The sequence below is a fragment of the Vipera berus genome, assembly GCF_964194415.1.
Source record: "Vipera berus genome assembly, chromosome: 13".
Classification (NCBI taxonomy): Eukaryota; Metazoa; Chordata; class Lepidosauria; order Squamata; family Viperidae; genus Vipera; species Vipera berus.
This window is the reverse complement of record NC_138216.1, coordinates 1495958-1518544: the sequence shown is the minus strand read 5'-3', so window position 1 is coordinate 1518544 and position 22587 is coordinate 1495958. Positions and strand designations below refer to the sequence as shown.

Sequence of the window (22587 nt, the reverse complement as noted above, 5' to 3'; positions counted from 1 at the left end):
TGCGTAGAAGACAGAAAATGTTTGCTGGGCACCTGAGTTCAAGCCAACCAATAAAGGATTGTATTGCCTTAGTAAGGGCTTCAATTCAAATTTCCCCGCCATCTCTTTTGGGGACCAAACTTTTTTATGAACCAAGGAAGTTTGCCAGTCAGAAATGTTTGGCGCTCGCTAGTAAGCAGCGTTATGAAGATAGTCTGGTGCAAAAAGGAAGCGCCAGGCATCTGCTTAGGACAGACACAGCTTTCCCCTTTTGAGGAATGTGCTGTGCGCGGTGAAGTTTGTTTATTTATTTACAAAATGTATTTCCCGCCACTCATATCCAGTGACTCTGGGCAGCTGACAACATAAAAACATGAAAAAAAAACATGAAAATCCCCCGTTATAAAAACTCAGCAAATAAAAAAAACATTAATGGAAAAAATCAAGGAGACAAGATGGCAAAGGAGGGAGCCAGAGGTGGGTGGAGAGGTGGCACTGAAGTTTAATTAGTCACCTGCTTTGGAATCGATTCTGTGCTTTGGGTGCATCCAGCCCAGGAAGTCTTGCAGATAAAAGAAGCTTGGATCCGAAAGCAAACTAAGATGCTTAATTCTGCCTGCCCAGTTTAGCCATTTTTAAATTTCATCCTTGCTATATTAAGTTTGCCTGTCAACTAACTGAGGAATAACTGAAGGGTAAGCAATAACTGGGTGATTATTAGCAAAATATTGAACAGGGAATGAAACAGAATCCTGTTACCGGTGTTGAGATCCTTCCCTGAGTCTTTAAATGCCCCGTCCTGGTTTCTAAAACACAATGGGCTGCTAGCACAGGTATTCGTGATAGGCTTACCTTCATGAGGCCTAGAAACTTGCTTTAGGAAGGAAACTAATCCATGCATATTTTTGAGATAATAGAGACCAGGAACTCCCTTCATTCGTTCTGTTGTATATTCATAGGAATTCATAAGAGGCGTCTCAGAAAAAGAGCCAGAATATGCAGATTGGAGGATTGTGAGCACAAGCTCTTCCAAGAGATAAAAGAGAATTTTTCTCCAGTTGCTTTTTTAAACCTCCACCAGATCTGGCTTGCTCATAACAGACGACTTGCACCAGCTCAAGAGCAAGCCTTGTTCTTTTTTCCAGAATTGGCTAGCAAGAAACCCACAAATGAGGAATGAAAGAGATTTCACCCCTCGCCAGAGGGTCTTGATGGTTGATGAAGCTTGTTTGTAACCTCCAGGTGGCTTCAGACAGACTTTATTTTATTTTTTGCCCTGCTGCATAAATAAAAACCCCTGCTATTAAATGAACATTTTCCTGTCTTCCTGCCGATCTCCATCCATTGCTTTGGGCTGCTTTAGTAACTTATTTCTCTGATTGCTTCATTAACATTCTTGTCCATCCTTGAGCGGAGTTCCTTTTCTGGGAACAAAGCACGCTCTGTAACCAGCGCTGGCGAGTCTTCCTATAATCCAACTCGATGTCCAGGTTGAAACAGAATACAGAACAACAGAATAGGAGAGTTGGAGGGGGCCTTGGAGGTCTTCTAATCCAACCCCCTGCTCAGGCAGGAAACCTTATATCATTTCAGACAAATCCACCCTTTGAGACCATCCTGGTCTCAAATAATTCCTATGGATCTTCCAGTAATATTCACAAAATCCAACTGATTGGGGGACTTTCTGAAGGACTTCATACCTGCTCCCGTCCATCTCCGTGTCCTCTGTTCATGTTCTGAACCCTTTCAATTTACCAGTTTTTCCCAGGTCGTCAAGGAGTAAATGGGACCTAAAGCTGCACTTTTCCAACTGGTGTGTGTGTGTGTGTGTGTGTGTGTGTGTGTGTGTTTTAAAGGCCAATTTGACAAGAGTGTCTTGCCCAGGACTACTAATAGCAAAGATGTTTTGCAAAGGTTGACGCCCTGATTGAGGAGATGCTAGATTATCTGGAGTTACAGCTAACGTTGCTGCCTTGTTTTCCTGTCAGCCAAAATGCCTCCTGTTTCTCAGCTTCTCTTGCAGCGTTAAAATCTTTCTTTAAGGATGGAGGTTTACAGCTTCCACCTACATCTTTATACAGGTAGTCCTCGACTTACGAGCACTATTGGTCAACAATTTCCACTGCTAAGCAAGGCGGTTTTTAAGAGAGTCATGCCTGATTTTTACAACCTTGTTGGCCACTGCAGTTGTTAACTGAATCATATGGTCATTAAATGAATCCAGCTCCTCCTACCCCCCCACCCCCAATTGTCTTTTCTGGGAAGGTCGCATATGGCAATCACATGATCCCTGGATCCTGGTCATAAGTGTTGGGACCCATTATAAGTCTGTTGTAACTCTGAATGATCTCTAAATATATAGTTATAAGTTGAGGACTAACTATATCAGTTTTCTGCCCCGGTCAAAGACCATGCCACGCTGGGTTTCTAAAAGGCGAGGGAGGATGGTTCTGTGTTTGAGTAGTGAAAAGAACAATAGGATACCTGGTCTGTGGTTTGCTGCTTCTTGAACCTTTGCAGACTTTAAAATAATATTCACGAATGCTGCAATTACTTTTTAAGCACTGGGTCAAAATTCCCAGTCGTACACAGTCCACAGTCAGATTTGAAATTTCCCCACTTGAGTATATTGTAAACATGCTTGTCTGCCTCCTTGAAAAGCAGTTGCTCAAGACTTGTGCCCTGTGAAATATTTAGAAATATTTAGATTTTAGTTTTGAAGTATAGATTAGCTATGATGCTGGAGATGTACTGGACGTATTTGCATTTATGTGCAAGGACTTCGTAAAACACATGTCCCTGGGAAAAGCATTTTTACAAGGAAGCTAGGAATTTCTTTAATTGTTTCCTAACCAAGTTAACATTTGATGTTTATACGGATTTGTGTCTGTTAAACCCTGTTTAAATGGGAGCAAATCCCAGATTCCCCAGAATGAGAAAGATTAGACCAAGAGACATCTATCTATCCCTTTGATGACCCAAAACATTTCTTTTAGCAAGTAGGTTTTCTACTTCCAGGACATAAAAACACTCGATTGTTCACTTAATTTCATATTTCAGTAGAATTCTTCTCCAAAAAAGATTCCTGAATTGTCATACGCTTTGGAGATAAATTAGAGGTTTTGTGGAAGAGTTTGCATAACAATTCTTTCATTTATGAATTAACATGTGGTGCATTTCACAACTTCTGTGCACACATCCCTGGCCAGCAATCTAGAAATCCCAGATACAGCTAGTCCTCACTTAATGACCACTTAGTGACCATTAGAAGTTACAACAGACCCTTCAAAAGCTACTTATGTCTGCACACCCTCCTGTGGTCACACGGGCTCATTTCCGGTGGTTTACAGGTGAAGGTCCAGTCATATGGGTGCCTCGACTTACAACCGTCATGACTTAGGATGGAAATTCCAGCTCCATTACAGTCATAAGTCCAGGACTACCTGTATTTGTGTGGAGAGTTATAACTGAGTGTAGAAATTTGTCTTCAACCATGAGGCTTCCATTGTTATTGTAGCCAATTACTGACAAATAATTTCAACATGGCTGTAAATCTCATTGACCGGTACAAGTAATGTCCAGTTTAGCAACCGCTGCAGTCAAGGTTGTAAGATTGGATGTAGTCATGTGGTGCCCCTTTTAATGACCAGTGTAACTTACAACGGAAAATCCAGGCTCAATTACAGCCGTAAGTCGAGAACTATCTATATAGGATGTAGAAATCTTCCTTTTTAGCCTTATGGTCACACAGGGAGCACACGAGTGTGTTGAAGATACAAAACCAGACGGAGAAATTCCGTCAGTAAGATTTTACATAACTCCTGGTCTCCGCCTACTTCCACACTGAAACTAAGACATGCTCTTAACAAACATATTTTCTTTTTTCCTTTGAGGTAATTGAGTATTTATTTATTTATGCATTCCATCCCTTCATAATTCATCAAATTTATGTGGCCGCCCGTCTCATGAAAAAATAACTCTGGGTGGCATTGAACAATTCTCTCCGAACTGACTTTGCATAAATCCATCCCTTTGATCTTCTGTTGATTTTCCATCCTCATTCCCGTCTTCCTGCTTCTTAACAGATCAAAGGAAGAAAACATGTAGAGTGGAAAATCAATGGTTTTTCTTTCCAGCTCTTAACCCCTCCTTTCGCCGAGCTGCCTTGGTCGTTTTAGAGCAAGGGGTGTCCAACCTGGGCAACTCTAAGACTTGTGGACTTCAACTCCCAGAATTCTCCAGCCAGCGCATGCTGTAGAGCTTTAAAGTGCGAACAGAGCCATGCTGGCTGGGGAATTCTGGGAGTTGAAGTCCACAAGTCTTAGAGTTGCCCAGGTTGGACACCCTTGTTTTTAGAACATGGTTCACTGCTGCAAACTAACCTCGGAGAGAAACAGCAGCATCTCCTTATCACTTCCACCTACCCAACCCAGCTGCCTTGCTTCCAAACTAAAACTGTATCCTCCTGTTTCTAAATTCCACGTGGAACGCAGGGCTGAGATTGAGCATCCAGAAAAGGTGTTTTTCCACCAAAAAAACTGACATGGAACTCCTTACAGTTGCAAACTAGAAGAGACAAAGGCTTTAGGTTTTCTAGCAAGGAGCCCAGGGCAGTGGGGTGTTCTTCCAAGCTGACTCCCCAATTTTTGTTGGCAGAGACAATGGCGGGAAAGAAATTGGAATGTCAGGGAAGTAATTAATGCCAAGAAAGGAGCTAATTTTAGCCCCCCAGTTATCAATTAGGAATGACCCCATCCCTAATTTTTAAAGTTTCTGGAAGTTTGTGGACACTGATTGGCAATGCACCCCACGTTTTACCCTTCCTTACAGAGTTAAAATTGGGGGGGGGCGTTTCTGGGTACCCCAACCTGGGTCTTGGGGGTGTCAAAACTAACCAGGCCAGATAAAAAAAAGTGGGGAGATCTTCACTGCCTTCTTGCCTCCAGTAGTTGTGGGTGCTCCATCACTGGAGTTTTTTAGGAAGAGAGCGGACAGCCATTTGCCTGGTATGGTCTGGGGTCTTTTGCTTGGGCAGGGGGTTGGACTAGAAGACCTCCAAGGTCCCTTCCAATTCTATTATTCTGTTGTTCTTGCCACCGTTCTTCCCATGATACCTGGAGTAACCACACTCGGTGGGAATGGCACTCTGCAGTTTCCAGTGATCACTTCTCTTAATGGTGTGGATGATTTTGCATTTGGTGTTTTTGTTTTGTTTTTTAAAAAATAAAAATAAAAATCTCAGAATGCCTCTGATTTGGGGGGGCAGGGTGGGGAGGGCAAGAAGGGAAGATAACCTTTTTGTTCATTCATTCTCCAGCTTTTATTTTCTTGCAGGTCTTCTGTTCTTCACCTCCCTCTGCTGTGTGATAACTTGTGCTCCGCTGCTTCGCTCCCATCTCATCTCAAAAAAATAAAAAATAAATCTCAAGCTGTTGACGGTGGTGCCCTTCCCTTTCATGACAATCAAGCTGCTTTTCATTTTTGTGGAGGTGGGGGGCGGGGGTGGTGGCTTGGAAAGGAACCAGACCCGTGGGCTGAGCCAAATGGGAAATGGTGGCCGAGAATCTTCCCTTCCCCAAAGGGAAGCTGAGATGGGTCTTGGCACGGAAGCCAAGCGGTGGCCATGGGTTTTAAAATTTATGGTGAGGGTTCGAGGGCAGAGGACTTGAAGGGCAGGGGTCCAGAAGGGTCTTGATGATGATGATGACGATGTTGATTTTGCCTTCTCTGGTCAAGGGCCATGGGTGCTGGGGGCTCTCACTGCTGGAGGCATCTTGGTGGGGGGGTGCTTAGTGCTTCTTCTCTCTGCATGTGGCATGCGGTGATTTGGGTTCTGCCTTGAAGGGAATCTGGGCACAGCCTCCGGGCTCTGGAAGAGGCTGGTAGTTCAGCAGGGTTAGCTTTGGTAGACAGCAGTGTGGAAAAGATTAGCTTCCCAGTCCAGATTCTCTTAAACGGATGGCTTCTTATACACGCTGCGGGCACAGATGCAGTTCCCTGTGCTAAATGCAACTTTAATTTTATTTTTGTTTTTTTTTACTTTATTATTTTGGTTTACTTCATTTTATTATTTTAGTTCACTTTACTTCATTTTATCACGTAACATTACTTCACTTCATTTTATTATCTTACGATACTTCCTTTTATTATTTTACATTTCTTCTCTTCCTTTTATTATTTTAGTTATTTTTTATTATGCTGCCCATCTTCCCTACAAGGTGACTCTGGGCGGTTTGATAAGCCACTATAGGAAGTCCTTGATTTACCACAGGCCTCTCCAAGGGCTACTTAAGGTTTGGATTTGAACTTCCAATGGGATTTTAAAATGCCCGTCTCTGTTTTGGAGACGCAGAGCTTGAAATCAATTTGGTTTTTGCTCTTGTCTTTCTCTTCTATGTTTAAAGTCCAGGTTGACCCATGTTGACGTTGGCTCATAGGTAAACCAAGGCTGTGTACGGCTTTGTGAAGCGTTTTTCTGAATATTAAAGTGTAACTGTTGACTTGTGAAGCTTAGCACTGAATTATGTTCATTAAGTAGCTGCTCTTAATGATGGGATTCATGCCATATATTCATAGAAAAGGTAATAGATTTGAGCTTGCTGCCTTAAATCTGCAAGAAAACTCACTCACTGACCCCATTTTCTGAGGACGTTTTTGAGGATGCGATCCCTGTGCTTCTCCGAAAGAGCACTGTCACATAATTGTGCTTTTAAAAGGAGGAAAAAAATCACATATTTGCAAGCTTTACAAATCCAAATGCTCCATGCTTCCCACTGAATGAAATGGGCTGGTTCCAGTTTTCGGTAATGTGCACCTAAGTTGACAAATGCTTCAGGCTTTCAGATCCCTTCTAGCTTACTAATTTTTATTTACCATTATATGATTATCTCTTGGTGTTTTTTTTTCTCCCCATCCAATGAGTCTGTGCAATAGGACAGGACAGAAATATAGTAGAGAAAAGCATCGTTATGTCGATATTTTGAATATGTTGTCTGGATAAGAGGGAGGGCTGAAATGGTTCTGACTTTCAAGGGTGGCCTATCCTTCCCTTTTGTTCAAACTGCCCGTCCCTTCTCTCTTCTCTGTCTCTCAGGAGGTCCCAAGTAATTGAAAGATTTGAAGCATTGGATATTGAGAATGCAGAACACATGGAAATCAATGCTTCTTCGGGGCTCTCCAGCGAAACTCGGCAGGGCAGGAGCGAAAAAAGGGTTTTCCCTAGGAAACGGGTGAGTTGGCAGCGGTCTCATGTTCTTATTACGATGGGAGAGATTTACAGTCTTTGTCAACCTTAGCGACTTTAAGAGGCGTGGGCTTCAAGTCCCAGAATTCCCCAACCAGTAAGACAGTGACTGTGACGATCTGTGACCTCTTCATTATTAATCGAAATTGCAGTTCTGAATCCAATGACCGTGCAACATTCATATTTCCTGCAGGATTTACTTGCTGAAACAGCAAGCGGGACCATCATGGACGTGTCAGCTTCTCCTTTGTCTCCGCACCGGAGAGCAAAATCGCTGGACAGAAGGTCTACAGAATCCTCCATGACTGTAAGTTCAATAATTTGGGGATTCTGAATAAGGGAATAACAGAGTTGGAAAGGACCTTGAAGGTCTTCTAGTCCAACCCTCTGCTCAGGCAGGAAACCCTATAGGGTTAGGCTTATGTCATCATGAACTCAGAGAGCAAAATGGACATTGCCAACAAACTCAGAGTTCTAGGGTATGGTTAGGAGGGCACTGACTTTTCTGGGCTGCCCTATTTAAGTTTCCTGGTAAAATACATGGGAAAATCCCATTGGAGGAAAATTCCACTTAGGGTTAGGGTTAGGTCACCATGAAGTCATAGAGCGCCTTGCTTAGTGACAGAAGTTCCAGTCCCAATTGGGGTCACAAGTTGAGGACTACCTTGAGTAAAAGATAGTCCCATTCTTGAAGGAAAGTTCTGTTGAAAGAAGGGAGCCGAACTCTTCAGAAAAAACCAGGATTTCTTTTATATATTATATGTAATCTAAGCGGAGATGAGGGCCAGGATGCTAAATTCTCTTCGGTCCTTTGTAGCCAGATTTGCTGAACTTCAAAAAGGGATGGCTGACAAAACAGGATGAAGATGGGCAGGTAGGTTTTGGGGTGCTGTTTTCCTGGGTTAACCACAGTAGATGGGGTTGCCCCTTGGAGATAGTAAACCTTGAGAACTGATTTCAAACTTGGACTTATTTCTGCCTAGCTTGGATGCAAAAGTTCTCCTAGTCTAAGTGTAATGTTGGCAGAATTCTGCCCAGTAAAATAATCACTCCCACCAATCCCTACTTACTTCTTTAAGAAACCAGTTTGCCGATCTTAGGAAGGAAAAATGTCTGTAAAATGGCTGGTCTTGTTTCTTTTGTAGTGGAAGAAGCACTGGTTTGTGCTGACGGATCAGAGCTTGAGGTACTACCGGGATTCAGTGGCAGAGGAGGTAGGTTGAGGTGGAGACCAAGAACTAGGCCTTACTGGACCCTTTCTGATGCTCACACCAGCTCTGTTTCTTTCTCTCCCACCACCTCCGTAGAGTCTGCTTTGATTCTTCGGGCAAAGAGGATTCCATCTTATATTTTGTGACACTGCTGTATAAAGAAATGTTACTGTACCTTTTTCACCATTGACCTATACCAGGGGTATGCAACCTTGGCTCTTTTATGACTCGTGGACTTCAACTCCCAGAATTCCTGAGGCAGCCTGGCTCAGCTTGGAAACCTCTCCCTTTCGCCTCAGCATAGCTGGCTCAGGAATTCTGGGAGTTGAAGTCCAAGAGTCATAAAAGAGCCAAGGTTGCCTACCCCCGACCTATACGTTCTTCTCTTAATGCATTTCCTCTCTTTTTCTCAGGCAGCCGATCTGGATGGGGAAATTGACTTGTCGACCTGTTTTGATGTCACGGAATACTCCGTCCAGCGAAACTATGGTTTCCAGATCCATGTAAGAAATAGAGTATACATAGAAAGGGTAGACATCTTCTGAATAAGGATCTTGAGCCCATCCCTTGTGCAAAGGAATTATGGATGATGAGATAGGAGGTCATATAAGTCCTGTAAAATAATTAATTAATTAATGGGGCAGAGTTGGTTTTCCTTGTTGCGGTTGTTGTTATGAGACCCAATTTATGGATGAGTAAGTGAAGATCCCATCTCCTTCAAAAGGTGCCCTAGGGTTCAGAGAGAACACCTGGCCCAAACCCCTCCCACCACCAATGACCCATCTGGAGAACCATTCAATATATGGTCTATTACTATCTGAAGTTGGGTGAATGTTTCTGGTTCTGGAAAAGCAGAACCAGAACAGAACCCATTCTTTCTGTTACTTCTTCTGAAAATTCATTTGAGAAGCTACCTTAGAAAGGTGGACACCGCAGCAGGAGATCTGAAGAAACTTCCTCCCAGAACCATCTGTTGTAGCAAGAGGCCCAACCATCACTTTTTCCTCTTCTTTCGTAGACTAAAGAAGGCAAATTTATTCTTTCTGCTATGACATCTGGAATCCGCCGGAACTGGATCCAAACCATTATGAAACATGTTCGTCCCACAGTCGCTCCAGACGTGACCAGGTAAAAAAAAACATGAAAAATAAGAATGTTTAGTCTTTTCCCCCAATTATCTTCATCACATTTCTCCACAAATCCATTTACTTCTGATTTCTCTCTCTTCCACTTTCTGAAAATCATTTTTCTGAGACTGATTTTCTGGGAGTTTGATTTTTTTGCACAATTTTGTAAGGACAGCTGGATGCCTTATTGACTGATTTCTCTTTCCACCTCTTGTTAAACATGTAGAGTGATGGGAAAAACTAAGGTGGAGACACTAAGAGGAACCTTAACTAGAACCCTTGTTCGGTTATATTGCTCATGGGCCATATCAACCTAGTTGCTTTTCACTTGAGCGAGCTTTTAGCGCACTGAATACAGATTTACGGGAGCACCTTCTGCCGGCGTCAACTTCCCATCGTCCTGTGCGCTCCCACAGAGAGGGCCTCCTCAGGGTGCCGTCGGCCAGGGAATGCCGACTGGCGGCCCCCAGGGGGAGAGCATTCTCTGTGGGCGCGCCTGCCCTCTGGAACCAGCTCCCTGTTGAGCTCCGGATGGCTCCCGACCTTCACTACTTTCGCCGCGACCTGAAAACTTGGTTATTTGAGCTTGCCGGCCTGGACTGAGGGATTGGGATTTTAAATTTTTAGAATGTGATTTACTTGTTGGGGCTAATTTAATTTAATTTATTTTAACCTTGTATATTGTGTTTTAACTGCCCTGTACACTGCCCCGAGTCCTTGGGGAGAAGGGCGGTATATAAATCCAATAAAATAAATAAATGTAATTAACCACCAGTTTCAACTTCAACAAATGTTAATTTGCAGTAGCAATAGTGTGCATCATCTTCCAGTTAGGACTTAAATGGTGTATGTTGTCCCCAAGCATGACTCTACAGTAGGTCCCACCTTGCCCTTGATCTACAGTAGATCCAATCTGTAGGTCCTTCAAGAAAATTAAAGAGTCCCCAAATTAAAGCCTTGGTTTGACAGCACTTTGTAATAATCTGGCTTCAAATGTGGTAGTAAGGTCTTCCTTTCCTGTTTTGTTATTTGCTTGTGTAAAAAAGAAGAGTAAGCACCACAGCAAGTACTGTATCTATGGTGTAGTTGTGAAGCATGGAATGTTGCTTTTAAAAAGGGGTTTCTCAACGATGGCAACTTTAAGATGTGTAGGCTGGCTGAGAAATTCTGGGAGTTGAAGTCCACACGTCTCAACGTTGTCAAGGTTAAGAAACCGTGCTTTAAAGTGGTGTGTGAACAGACATGAGGACCTGGGGGCAGACAGCTCAGCCCAGAATTGCTTTCCTTCTTCTCTGTCCCTCCTCCATTCTGTCTCTCCACGCTTCTCTCCCCTCTCCTCCCAGTCTCTCGCCTCACTCCTTCATATGTTTAATTTCCACGCACTCGCAGGAAAAGCTTCTCTTTGAAGTTATCCGTGCTGAAGCCAAGGTTGGAAAACTGTGTTCTCTCCTGTATTAACGTTTTGTGGTTTGTATACCTCGTGATTCACTGCATGTTTCTCTTTCTTTGCTGCACTTGTCTGGATTAGAAACTCCTGCTTATTTTGCTCAAAAAAGCAAGGAGGAGGGAGGGAGGGAGGTCAGGATGACGGGACTGAATTGCAGAATTAGTTGCAGAATTTCTGTGGTGTTGGTTGCTTGGCCTCACCAAGCGGGCCTTCTGGAAATGCAGCTGAAGGACCTTCCTTTGGAGGGACAACAGCTGATCCTATAGCCAGAATCTGGAATAGATCAGTAGATTTGTAGTAAGTTTGTAGGATCTCTTGCAACATCTCTGCTCAGTAGGCATCCGTGCAACCAAAGAGTCTCCCAACCAGAGTAGTAAGCAAATGCTTCTTTGTGCCTCAGAACCACAAAGTTGAGTCCATATACCACTAGTTCTTTAAGCCAGATACTCAAGTCCCATGAGTAGGCGTATCTGAAATTACTTCAGGGGACATGTCAAAATAAAGTACCACCAGAAGAGAATCTATGAGTTCAGGGTTGGACTCTGGAGTCCTTGGTGCTCTCTGAGCTTGGTTGTCTACTTGGAGACATTTCATTGCCCAAGTATGGAACATCTTCAGTCTGAGTGAAGGCAGAGTCAGTATTTTGTAAAAGTTGGATAGTTTCTGTCATAGGACTTAGATTGAGTCATTGTTGGGCAGGTGAGGAAGACTGAAAGTGGGGGAAAGGTAGGCTCAAGAAGAGCAGTCAGCGGTCTTCTAGTGATCTTCGGCTTGAGAGTGGTACTAGACTTTCTTTTACTGTACATCCTAAGTATAAAATGATCTACAGTAATTTGAGTTTTTGCAGAGGTGAGATATCCTTGGGTGCTGAAAATAAATAAATAAGAGAGCCATTCCAGAATATAATCCTTTGAGACCATGCCTTGAAAAGGTGACATGGAGAACCTACGCTTGTCCATCCCAATGAGTAATGGGTCATTCCGACATCCCCCACCAATTTGGTGGTCTCTTCCCATATTTTTCTACTCTATTAATGATTAAAATCAATCTGGAATTCTTTGTTGTGAAGGAAAGTTGCATTTGATTGCAACTACTGGCTGTAGACCAAAAGCAACTTTGACATGAGTTAGGCTGCAGTTGCCAACATCTCACAAAAAGATAAGTTGAAATCCCAGTCGAATGTCGCTAGATGATGATAAAAATAACTAATTAGGAGGAAGATTTCCACCTTCCTCATCCCAAAAAAGCATTTGCAACTGTTGTGCCAGAAACCTTTTCTACGTGGATAGAGAATTTCTAGATCTGATGCCACAAAAGAGGTTTTAAGACGCTTCCATGTTGATGGCTAGTTGTTGGTGGCTCTTCTTAGAGAGCCAAGTAAAGTTTGTGGGTTAAAAAAAATGGGATAATTCGTACATTCATTCAAGCCTTCCCTGCCATTTTAAGGAATGGTTGGGAAAAGATAGGCAACTAAGATATTGCTATACTGTAGATCTATCCATTCCCAGCGGTGAGTGGTGTTTCCACAACCTTCAGAAGCTACAAGAGATAGCCAGGCCCTGGGCTCATCCTGAAAAGAAAGCAACATATTTTCCTAGCTGGCTCATGTTTCCAACTAGTAGGGATAATAAAAACGGTCTATGGCTAAGTTAGGGGAATGCAGCCCTAGAGTTAAATTATTATGTTATTTTAATTTTAAGTCCGCCCTGCAATTGTGCACGCTGGAGGCTGGCATGTGTTCCGTTGTGTGACAAGCCCCCATTTCCAGCATCTTCCAGAACCTTTTCCTTGCCTGTCTCTGCCTGTCTGTCTCGCTCCCCTTCCGTTTTGACGTCCACCTTGGCAGTGAGCACCGCAGCTTCCTTTGTGTGAGCGCCGGCTTGCGTTAGGCCCTGTGTCGGTTCTTGTCTTGGAGAAGAAGCCATGCTGTAGGCACCCCTCTTCCCTTTCACTGCTAAATGGAAGTCTGGGAAGAAACGCACACGCACAAAAAGCCATTGGATGCATACAACGAAAGCTTTTTGGAGAGGAAAGGAACAGCACGAGGGGAATCTGGGCCTTTTGAATCTCAGTAGGATAATATATCTAGTTTGTCCTTGAGGGTTGCTCTTGGTGCAGTGGAGATTTCCTGGTTGAAAATGGATGCCCAAGAATCGGGCAGGTTGTAAAAAATACAGAATGGGAGTCTGTCAGGGAGTTGCGCAGCCGGTAGCCAAATGGCGTCAGAGATGCTGACGGGAACTTGTAGTTTTATATAAATAAATATATTTACAGCAGATAAGATAATCAGGCAAAGAGAAGCATCGTCAGGCAAATCAACACCACAGGAACATCCTGAGGTAAATTGCAGAGCACACAGAGGAAAAAGGTGGGAAACGAGGAGGATTCCCCCCTTACAGTCACAGCTTAGATTGCCTCATGCAGTGGCCAGCTCCCTTCAGCCAATTAGCTGCACTCATTGTCCAGGTTTTCACTGCGCCTGCTATTAAATTAAATACCTTAACAGAATCCCATTCTCCTAGGGCATGTTCTGAGGGATCCTCAGTGCTCTCTGAGCTTGGTGGTTTTCTTGCGGACCTCTCAGCACCAAACTAGGTAACCTCATCAGGGCTAGTAAGGAATGGGGTTTACGCTCCATTTGTATACTAGTGGCTTGCCCTGTCAGTGTTGATGGGGTTGGTCTTAGAGGACCTTTGGTGGGGATGTTTACTGTTGGGTTGTTCGGCAGTTCCTTGATTGGGCTGTTGTATACTTCTTGATGGTTGGTCTCATGTTAATCTTGGGGTTCATCTATGCTCATCTAGGTGCTGATTGCTGGTGGAGAGGCATATGGGTCTCTTTTTCTTCAAAACATCCCTCCCTCCAGCAATCAGCACCCAGATGAGCATAAATTAACTCCCAAGATTAACAATCAAGTAAACGATACCCCAGTCGAGGAACCAACAAGCCAATAATAAACATCCCAACAAAAAAGGCCCTCTGGAGATCACTCCACTAGAATATAAACTGAGAACAAACCCCACTCCTTACTAGCGTTGATGATGTTACCTAGATGGGTCGTGAAATGTCTGCAAGAAAACCACCAAGCTCAGAGACCCCTCAATTCAACCCTGAGCTAAAAATATTCTCCTTTATTGGGAGATGTATTGTTTCATGACAGGGACAAGACATTGCAGCCAGCCCTCAATTTTATCGCCTAGAATGCTTCAAGTCATGCTTCTGTTATTATTGACTGAAGTCAGCTAGAGGGAGAGGACTTTGTCTCCTCCTGTGGGGTGTAATGGAAATGGAAAATTCTTTCCCGGGTCTCAAACGAGGTCTTCTTGGGGGGAAACTGCCCTCTTCTTGACCTGCTCAGCAAAAAAAGAAAAAAAAAGCATTTCATGAATGTCTTCATTGTAATGCTGCTGAATAACAATGCTGCTGAAGCTCACAACAGCTCTGTTATGAGCATAAATCTTGCTCTTTTCAGGAGAAGTGGAGGAGAAAATAGTTAAGGAACATTTGCAAAGAGCAGAGAAAGTGAAAAAGGAGAGAGGCCGACGCAACCTAAAGTAAGGTCTCCATCACAAAAAGCAGAAGCCGGTTACTAAACACTTAATAGCCCTTTGACCAGGATATTTTAGGTTGTTTTACGCTTTTGTGACTGCAATGTTCACTTGAAGATCAATCTCCGTTTTATGTCTGTTCTGAGTTCAGCATTATTACTTTAAAACTTTTCACTCTGGCTCCAAACACCAGATAATTTTGCAAAGTTGCCTTAAGCTGATTTTGATGCAAGGTGTGACCAGGGCTTAATCTGGTTGAATGTCAAAAGTTTACCTCTTGCAGAATTGGAAGAAGAATGAAAACTGTACACCAAAAGTCATGAACAATTAACTGCATTATAGGGACAGGAAAAGCTTCCAGTTCTGTGTCAGTGGGAAGGTAATCAGCCAGATCTTTGCATTGTCAACCCTGTTCTTAAACCAAAGGATAGACGGTCTCTTGGATATGATGTCAGAATAATTCTGTTTCTACTCAAATTCCACACCTCCAATAGTTTTGGCCTCCGATGGTGTCTTCCTGGAGCAATCGGAGAAGAACATAAGGATGAAAAGTTGGGTCCATGTCTAATTTGCTTCTGCTCTCCTTTCTTCTTGAATCGTTTCTTACCAGCTCTCTGCCAGAGGAGAAGAGCAAAAATGGAAGCTCCTTTGAGGCTTGTCCCAAGCCAAGTGAGAAGCAGGAGACAGAGCAAGCCGAGATGGACCCCGAATACAAGCGCAGTCGAGCCCGGGAACGGCGGCGAGAAGGTCGCTCCAAAACCTTTGACTGGGCTGAGTTCCGCCCCATCCAGCAAGTCCTGGCTCAGGAGCGAGCCAATTTGGCTGAGACTCTGAAGGACACTTCCACTCCATTCCCCAAGGAGCCTGGCCCCTCAGAGGCAGACCCCGGGGAACTGGAGAGAGAACGTGCCCGTCGAAGAGAGGAGCGAAGGAAGCGCTTTGAACACCTGGATGCTACTGATGGAGGAAGCCCAGAAGACTTCTCCAAGATGGAGGTGGATAGGCTTTCGGGGTTGCCTGCCACTTCGGAGGCCAAGCCCCAAAGCGTCCATGTGGAGATCGAGCAGAGGTGGCATCAGGTGGAGACCACTCCTCTGCGGGAGGAGAAGCAGGTCCCCATTGCCCCGCTACATCTTCCTCACCTGGAGGAGAATGGAGAGACACTCCATAAGCAGCACCTGACTGTGCTGCTGGAAAAGGAGGTAAGGTGGGGGGAGGGGAGGGAGGAAGGAAGGAAAATGGGAGGGAGGGAGGGAGGAAGGGTTGAAAATACGAACTTAAACCATGATCTAGACGTAGGATCTTTGGGTCCCTCCCCATCCTTGTTTAACGCCTTCCATGTTGTACTTCCAGCTGGAACAAAGTCAAAAGGCAGCTTCAGAGCTCTTGGAACAGAACCGTGCCCTACAAGACCAGCTCAAAATAGCTCTGGGACGCGAACAAAGTGCTCGAGAAGGTTACGTCCTGCAGGTAGGAGGGAGGAGGAGACCAGAAGCATCGGTCTCTGGTAGTCAGTTGGGCTTTGTTTGTGGGGCTTCAGTCCAGGATGCTTGCAAGTGGGCCTAGATCAGGGGTAGGCAACCTTGGCTCTTTTATGACTCGTGGAGTTCAACACCCAGAATTCTGGGAGTTGAAGTCCATGAGTCATAAAAGAGCCAAGGTTGCCTACCCCTGGTCTAGATGGATAGATATCATTGGCGTAGTTTATGATTACAGCCTTTGGACTACAATCCCTTTGTTCAAAATAATAAAGTTTTTAGAAGGTAGACCAAAGCCATCAGTCAAAAGCTAAATTGTGTTGTTGACGAACTAGTGATATTGGCTGTATATTTTTCCTTTTTCCCTACTCTTTAAAAAAAAGAAAGAAACCTTGCTAGGCAATCCTGAAGGCAAAGCTCAAATCTGAAGCTTGTTGTGAGCTTTTTGACCCACAAGAGAACATTTTTAGCCTGCTTTCTTTCCCGATTCGTGGTGTCCACGTTGCAAGTTTTCCTCCCGTCGAGTCTTCAGGACCTGTCTAGAGCCAGGTTGCACGCATATTGAATTCGGAGCCCTTCTGAATCTCTCACAATACAACTTTTCTTGTGTATCTCTTGCCTTGAGCCTGACTGCGCTCTTCATTTTTAACAACAATGGCGCATGACTGGTTTCTCCTGCTTCTCTCCAGACAACTAGCTCCTTTTGGGGTGAAGGTGTGGGAGATGACTCTACTAATCTTCCTTGGGGACAGGGCATCGTGCATGGGGGAATTGTTCTGCTGTGAAAGCATGTATCTGAGTGTCACATCTGTGGGCTGTCCCTTCCAGCCATCCCAGGACAGCGAGGCAGGGCCGGTGATTAGGCTGAACGCTGTGCTTCTTCTGTGTCTTCTCCATACCACGTGGCCTTCTTTCCCAACCATTGCATGAATCTCTGTACGTTCTTCTGTCTGCATGAATCATGGTTTTCTTTTGCATCTCTTTGGACCTTTGTTTACGTTTTCATCTTACCTCTGTCATTCCACCCTACTTCTCTTGATGTGCAGGCAGAATAAAGCCTAGGTAGACCTAGAACTTCAGCATTAAAACTTCATTCTCACCTTGTTTTTGCTAGGAACATAAAGCATAAAATGTTCTTTTCCCCCCCTAAAAGAATAGGGGAGTTGAGGGGTATGTGTGTCAGTTGTTGCCAGCTACAGTGAAGGGAAGGGGGGAAGGGACAGTGTGTGGATTTTGTGGGTTTCATGGTTCTTCTAGGACTTTATCAGGTGACGCTTGGCATTATTGTTTGCTTGCAAAAGATGCTACATTTAAATCTGGATACCAGGAACACAACTCAGCCACTCCTGGGTAGAGAAGCTTAGAGCTTTACCCAGTCTTGAAAGTTTGAGAGAACCTTGACAGTAACAAAAACCCAGAACAAAATAGGTATTTAATATTATTCATTAAAATTTGCATACCACCCAATTCTCAATAGCTTTGGGTGGTTCACACATAGCAACATCCAAACGAATAAAATGGTGTCCTAATAAACAGCAACGAAGGACAGCAAACCAGACAGGAACAAAACCAAACCTACATAATCAACAATCAAAAAAGGGGTTCAGTCACCCTTGCCAAAAATCTGGGTGAAGATTCAACTCCTCAAGGTCCTTCGAAACACCAGTAGAGTGGAGGGCCAACTGGATCAAGGAGAAATTCCATGGGAGGGTCTGATTCTGGTACCCATTTCTAGCTCAGCTTTGAGCCCCCAAAATGAGATTCGTCAGATGGGTCTTTGCGAAGTTGCTCGCTGTTTCCTAATGCACCTTTGGTCATCCCTCCAACCCCTCCAGCTTTCATTCTTTCTCCAATCTTTCCTCTAATTGTCTTGCGCCATTATGTTTCCTGGTGTCCATCCTCCCTCTTTGTTTATTCAAGTTGTTTCTTTCAGGGTCTTTTGTGTACAACCTATTGTGGTGTTTTATCATCCATGCTGTCTGTTACATTGGAAGATGTTCTCCCTATTTTCCTGGAAACCAAAAAAAAAAAAAAGTGGGTGAGGGGTGTGTGTTGTTTCTGGTTGTTTTTGAAAACCCCCAAAATAAAAATAAAAAAATAAAAGGAGATCATTCTGAATTGAAGCTGAAAGGGAGCGATCATACCCATTCAACGCATTCTATGGCCTAAACCTAACCAGAGATGTGACACTCAGAACCAGGGGCGAAGAATGCTACTAATTTTCTATTCAATTAATTTTCTTTTAAAGACTGAAGTGGCCTCCTCCTCCTCCTCCTCCTCAGGAGCCTGGGAGAGGCTCCATAAAGTCAACAAAGATCTCCAGAGCGAACTGGAAACGCAATGCCAGCGCCAGGAGCTGATCAACCAGCAGATCCAGTCACTTAAACGTAGCTATGGGGAAGCCAAGGATGTCATCCGCCATCACGAAGCAGAGATCCAGAGCTTGCAAGCCAGACTCAGCAACGCGGCTGCAGATCTCTCCATCAAGGAGCAGACCTTGGCCAAGCTGAAGAGCGACCTGAAGGCTGAGAAGAAGAAAACGGAAGAGCAGATGGAGGAATGGCAACATAGCGAAACAACTCTGAACTCCCAGCTGAAGGCCAGTGAGCAGAAGCTGAAGAAGGCAGAAACTCTCCTCTTGGAGAAGACCCAAGAGCTGAGAGATCTAGAGATGCAACAGGCGTTGCAGAGAGACTACCAGAAAGAAGTGCAACGTCTCCAGGATCGCATTGCTGACCTGAGCCTGCAGCTGAGTGCTGGCGAACAATCCCGAATGCTGATGGAGAAGAAGCTCCAGAAGAATTACGAGTCTTTGCTAGAAAGCTGCGAAAGGGAGAAGCAAATCTTGATCCAGAGCCTGAAAGAAGTGGAAGATAAAGCCAGTGAATACGAGAACCAGCTTCAGAATAACGAGCAACAGAAGGAGATCCTGCTGAAGGAGAAGCTGACGGCCAAGTTTGAAAGCAGTGAACTAGTCCATCAACTGGAGGACCAGCTAGAAAAGAAAGAAGCCAGCATCCAGAAGCTGGTGGAACATATCAAGAGTCTTGAGGAGGAAAGGGATCAAATTAAATGCCGGTTCCAAGAGTTAATGAACCAAGTTGCAGAGTCCGATAACGAGGTGGCTAAACTCCAAACCAAGCTACAACTGGAGGAGAGTAGCTACCACAGTCTGGAGAGTTCCTACGAGGTGGTTTCGGAGCAGTTCCATAATTTGCAGCAGATTTTGAAAGAGAAAGAGGAGGAGTTGAGACAAGTAAGAGAAACCCATTTGAGCTTTGTGGAGAAAAAAGCTGAGCCTCTTTTAAAACTGACCACTGCAGGTAGCAGTCGAGAAGAACAAGAAGACCACCTGGCCAAAGAAGATGATTTGAAAACATCAACTGAAGGGAATTCTGTGCTGAAGGTTGCAACAAACGCAACTGATATTGGCAAGGTGGAAGATCCAGCACAAAATTCCTCAAAGCAAGGAAGACTCCCAGGTCTGGGATGCATGCTTATCGATGATAATCATGAAGGACCCAGTAGCAGCCAGAGGCAAATCTGTGGACATACCCTGGTGAGCATTGAAGAATGTTCTTCTCCATCAAAGTCAGTAGATCTTCCAGAAATAGAGATGGGTCAGAAAGATTCGACGAAACTTGATGCGGAAATACCAGGAGCCAAAAGACAAAGGATACGTTTCTCCAATATCCAGTGCCAAAAATATATTCATCCTGATGGATCAGAGAAGATGTGGGCCAGCAGCACTTCCTCTGACACAAGCCAGGAACGGTCCCTTTCAGAAGAAAGTATGACTTCCGAACCAGCTTTTTGTCATCCAGCCTTGGGTGATTCTGAGACCTACTTATCTATCATTCACTCCCTGGAAACCAAACTTTACGTCACCGAAGAAAAACTCAAAGACGTAACCATGAAACTTGAAAGTCAGCAGGGCCAAAATCACGATGCCCTTATGGTCCTTCACCACCAGTGGTCTGGCATTGAAGCTCAGCTTAGAGAACAGCTTCAAGACAGCTTGGCTCAGATTAGAGGGTTGGTGTCACAGGTAGAAAGTGAGAAGCAAGAAAAATTCAAGCTGAATGAGAACCATCTACATCAGCTGTGCAAACTCCACGAAAAGACCAGCCGAGCATTAATGTGTTTAAATCAGTGCAGAGAAGAGCTAAAACATGTGGGCTCCTCTGAAAAAGAAAAAGAGGAAGAGATGTTCTTGGATGCTCTGTCCAGCATTGAAAGTACTTTAATGGATGCAATCCAGATGTTACAAAAGGCACTTCCTTCAGCTGAGCACCAACCAGAAGAAGTCCAACCTTTGCAGACTAAAGACATCTGCTGGGATGAGAACAACGCTTCTCTCCAAGGGAGGCAACAGCTGGAATTTTCTGTAGAAGAACAGCTGAGGTTGCTTTCCAGGAGAGTGGCGTTTGAAGCTTGCTTGATCAATCAGATAGCAGAGTCTTTGACAGATGCCTCTTCAAAGATCTCAGCGACTCTCAGAGAGATTCACGCCACTCTGGAGACAGTCTTATTGGAGCCTTCAAATATTTTACATACTGCTGTGGCTTTAGCCGATACCTTGTCTAAGAAGTTGTTGTTGGAAGATGGGTTTTGGGGTCAGGTAGAAGAATTAAGGAAGCACTTGAGGGTTAAAGAAGAAAGGGAGGAAGGGAAGATGGAGACCTTGGACTTTCCTCAGTATCTCATCCAGTCAGTTACAGACAGTACACTGGTTAAAGCCGAACTGGGTTTTGTGGCTCAGAAAATGAGAGAATCCTTCCATCAGAGATTAAAAGCTATGGAAGAAGACCTCCACAATGCCAAAACCGCTCTTCAGCAGCATAAGTGCATGTTGGAAGAAATCCTTAAAGCCTACAAATCTCCTGAATTTGATGGGATTATGCACCAGATCTCCAAAGCTCTTGAGATCCAAGAAGGCACTTCAGAAGCAGCCCAACCAGCTTGGCACGTCAGCCTTCAGGAACGCATTTTGGAAGCTCATAGCGTACAGGATCTCAGCAGTCAAGCTCTGGCTGCTGTCCAGGATGATTTGGCTCAGCAGCTCAAAGACAAAGCCAACATTCTGAAAGAAATTGCTGCTGCCCTTCTGTCCGTGTCCCCTGACGACGCTTTGAAAGATTGCCACAAGCTCCTCAAAATCTCACGCAGTCCTCCTTATGAGATGTGCATGGGAGATCTTGAACACTATTCTTCTCTGCTAGTCCAGGATGCGATTATTCAGGCCCAGGTTTGTTACGGGGCCTACAGAGCAAGGCTGGAGTACGCAAAGGAAGCCAAGGTGTACAAAGAGTCTCTACAAAACATGGATGCCTTATATCAGGAGCGCGTACGGGCAGTCACCATCCTCAGAGAAGAGTACGAAGTAATGCTGCAGAAACAGCAGAACGAATTTGCTGAGATGATCGCCATGCTCAAAAGAGAGAATGATGACCTCAGAGCCAAGGTGGGGCAGCTGGACAACCAGCGACGACTCCTGGAAGAGGAAGAATGTAAGCAGAGCCAAAAAATTGCAGCACTTCAGAGCCAGTACGATGAGGAGATGCATAAGGTTGTTGAGCAGCTCCACAGGACTGAAGACATGCTACAGGGGGAACGAATTGAGGGGGGCCATCAGTTGGAGGCCCTTGTACAAGACAAGCAGAACCTGGAGAGACACCATACGGAGCAAATGCAAAGCTTAGAGGAAAAGTTCCAGGTCAAGATGAAAGAAATCCAGGTCCTCCACGATGAGGAACTGCAGATCTTGCAGGAACGCTACAACCAGAATATCAAGTGCTTGGAAGAATCGCTGGAGAAGTATCAGAAGAAGCCTCCTGAAACCTCACCCAGGATCGCCTCTGGTGCAGAAGTACTGGGAGAAGACCATCATAACAGTGGAATCCAGGTCTTGGGAAATGATCCCAATGCCCTACACGGATTGAGAGAGCGGATTCAAGAACTGGAATCCCAGATGAACGTCATGAGAGATGAGCTGGAGAACAAGCATCTGGAAGGGAACGCACCCACCTTGAGGGAGAAATACCAGAAGGACTTTGAGAACCTTAAGGTCTTTGTTTGTTCATCTTCTCTTGCTATGTCATGTGTGCCAATGCTCCTCACGGCCATGTAATCTGATCCCCTCCCTTGTTGAGAGCAAGCATGCTGATTAACCAGCTGGCCTGCAGGTAGAATCCAGAGGCGAGTGATAGAAGCTTTCTCAAAGCATTTCATTCTTTTAAAAGAGCATCAGTTTAGCCTCCTAGGGCCTTGGACCCATTTAAACCAGAATATGAGTCCTTGGGATTAGACAAATCCCTTGACCTTTAGGGAACAAATTGGCCATTTTTTTTTCAGCACTGACATCATTTTCTTGACATTATGAAGATCAAGTCACCAGGCGGTCCAGCTTAATCAAAGGTGACCTTCTGATGATTTAAGAGGGTTGGAGGGCAGCGTGCCAGGAAAGCTCCAATTTAAGATAACGCCCTCCAAACTGAGGGTCACAGACTGTCCTTGATGGCGGTGGTGGGGTTTTCTGCCCCTAGAAAATCCAG

At 44.5% G+C, this 22587-nt stretch overlaps 1 protein-coding gene across 7 annotated transcripts in view; it reads left to right on the top strand.

Annotated features, from left to right (window-relative positions):
* Positions 1 to 22587, top strand: part of MPRIP (myosin phosphatase Rho interacting protein) — a 69134-nt gene that overhangs the window by 34208 nt on the left and 12339 nt on the right. For 4 of the 7 annotated variants that reach the window (XM_081338009.1, XM_081338011.1, XM_081338008.1 and 1 more), the window contains 9 exons: positions 7073 to 7208; positions 7416 to 7529; positions 8040 to 8096; positions 8368 to 8436; positions 8847 to 8936; positions 9452 to 9561; positions 15166 to 15757; positions 15909 to 16025; positions 18282 to 22100. In XM_081338009.1, the coding sequence (XP_081194135.1) occupies positions 7073 to 7208; positions 7416 to 7529; positions 8040 to 8096; positions 8368 to 8436; positions 8847 to 8936; positions 9452 to 9561; positions 15166 to 15757; positions 15909 to 16025; positions 18282 to 22100 (5104 nt within the window). The remainder of the gene's footprint in view (positions 1 to 7072; positions 7209 to 7415; positions 7530 to 8039; positions 8097 to 8367; positions 8437 to 8846; positions 8937 to 9451; positions 9562 to 15165; positions 15758 to 15908; positions 16026 to 18281; positions 22101 to 22587) is intronic. The other 3 variants (XM_081338013.1, XM_081338014.1, XM_081338012.1) reach the window with 1 other exon arrangement.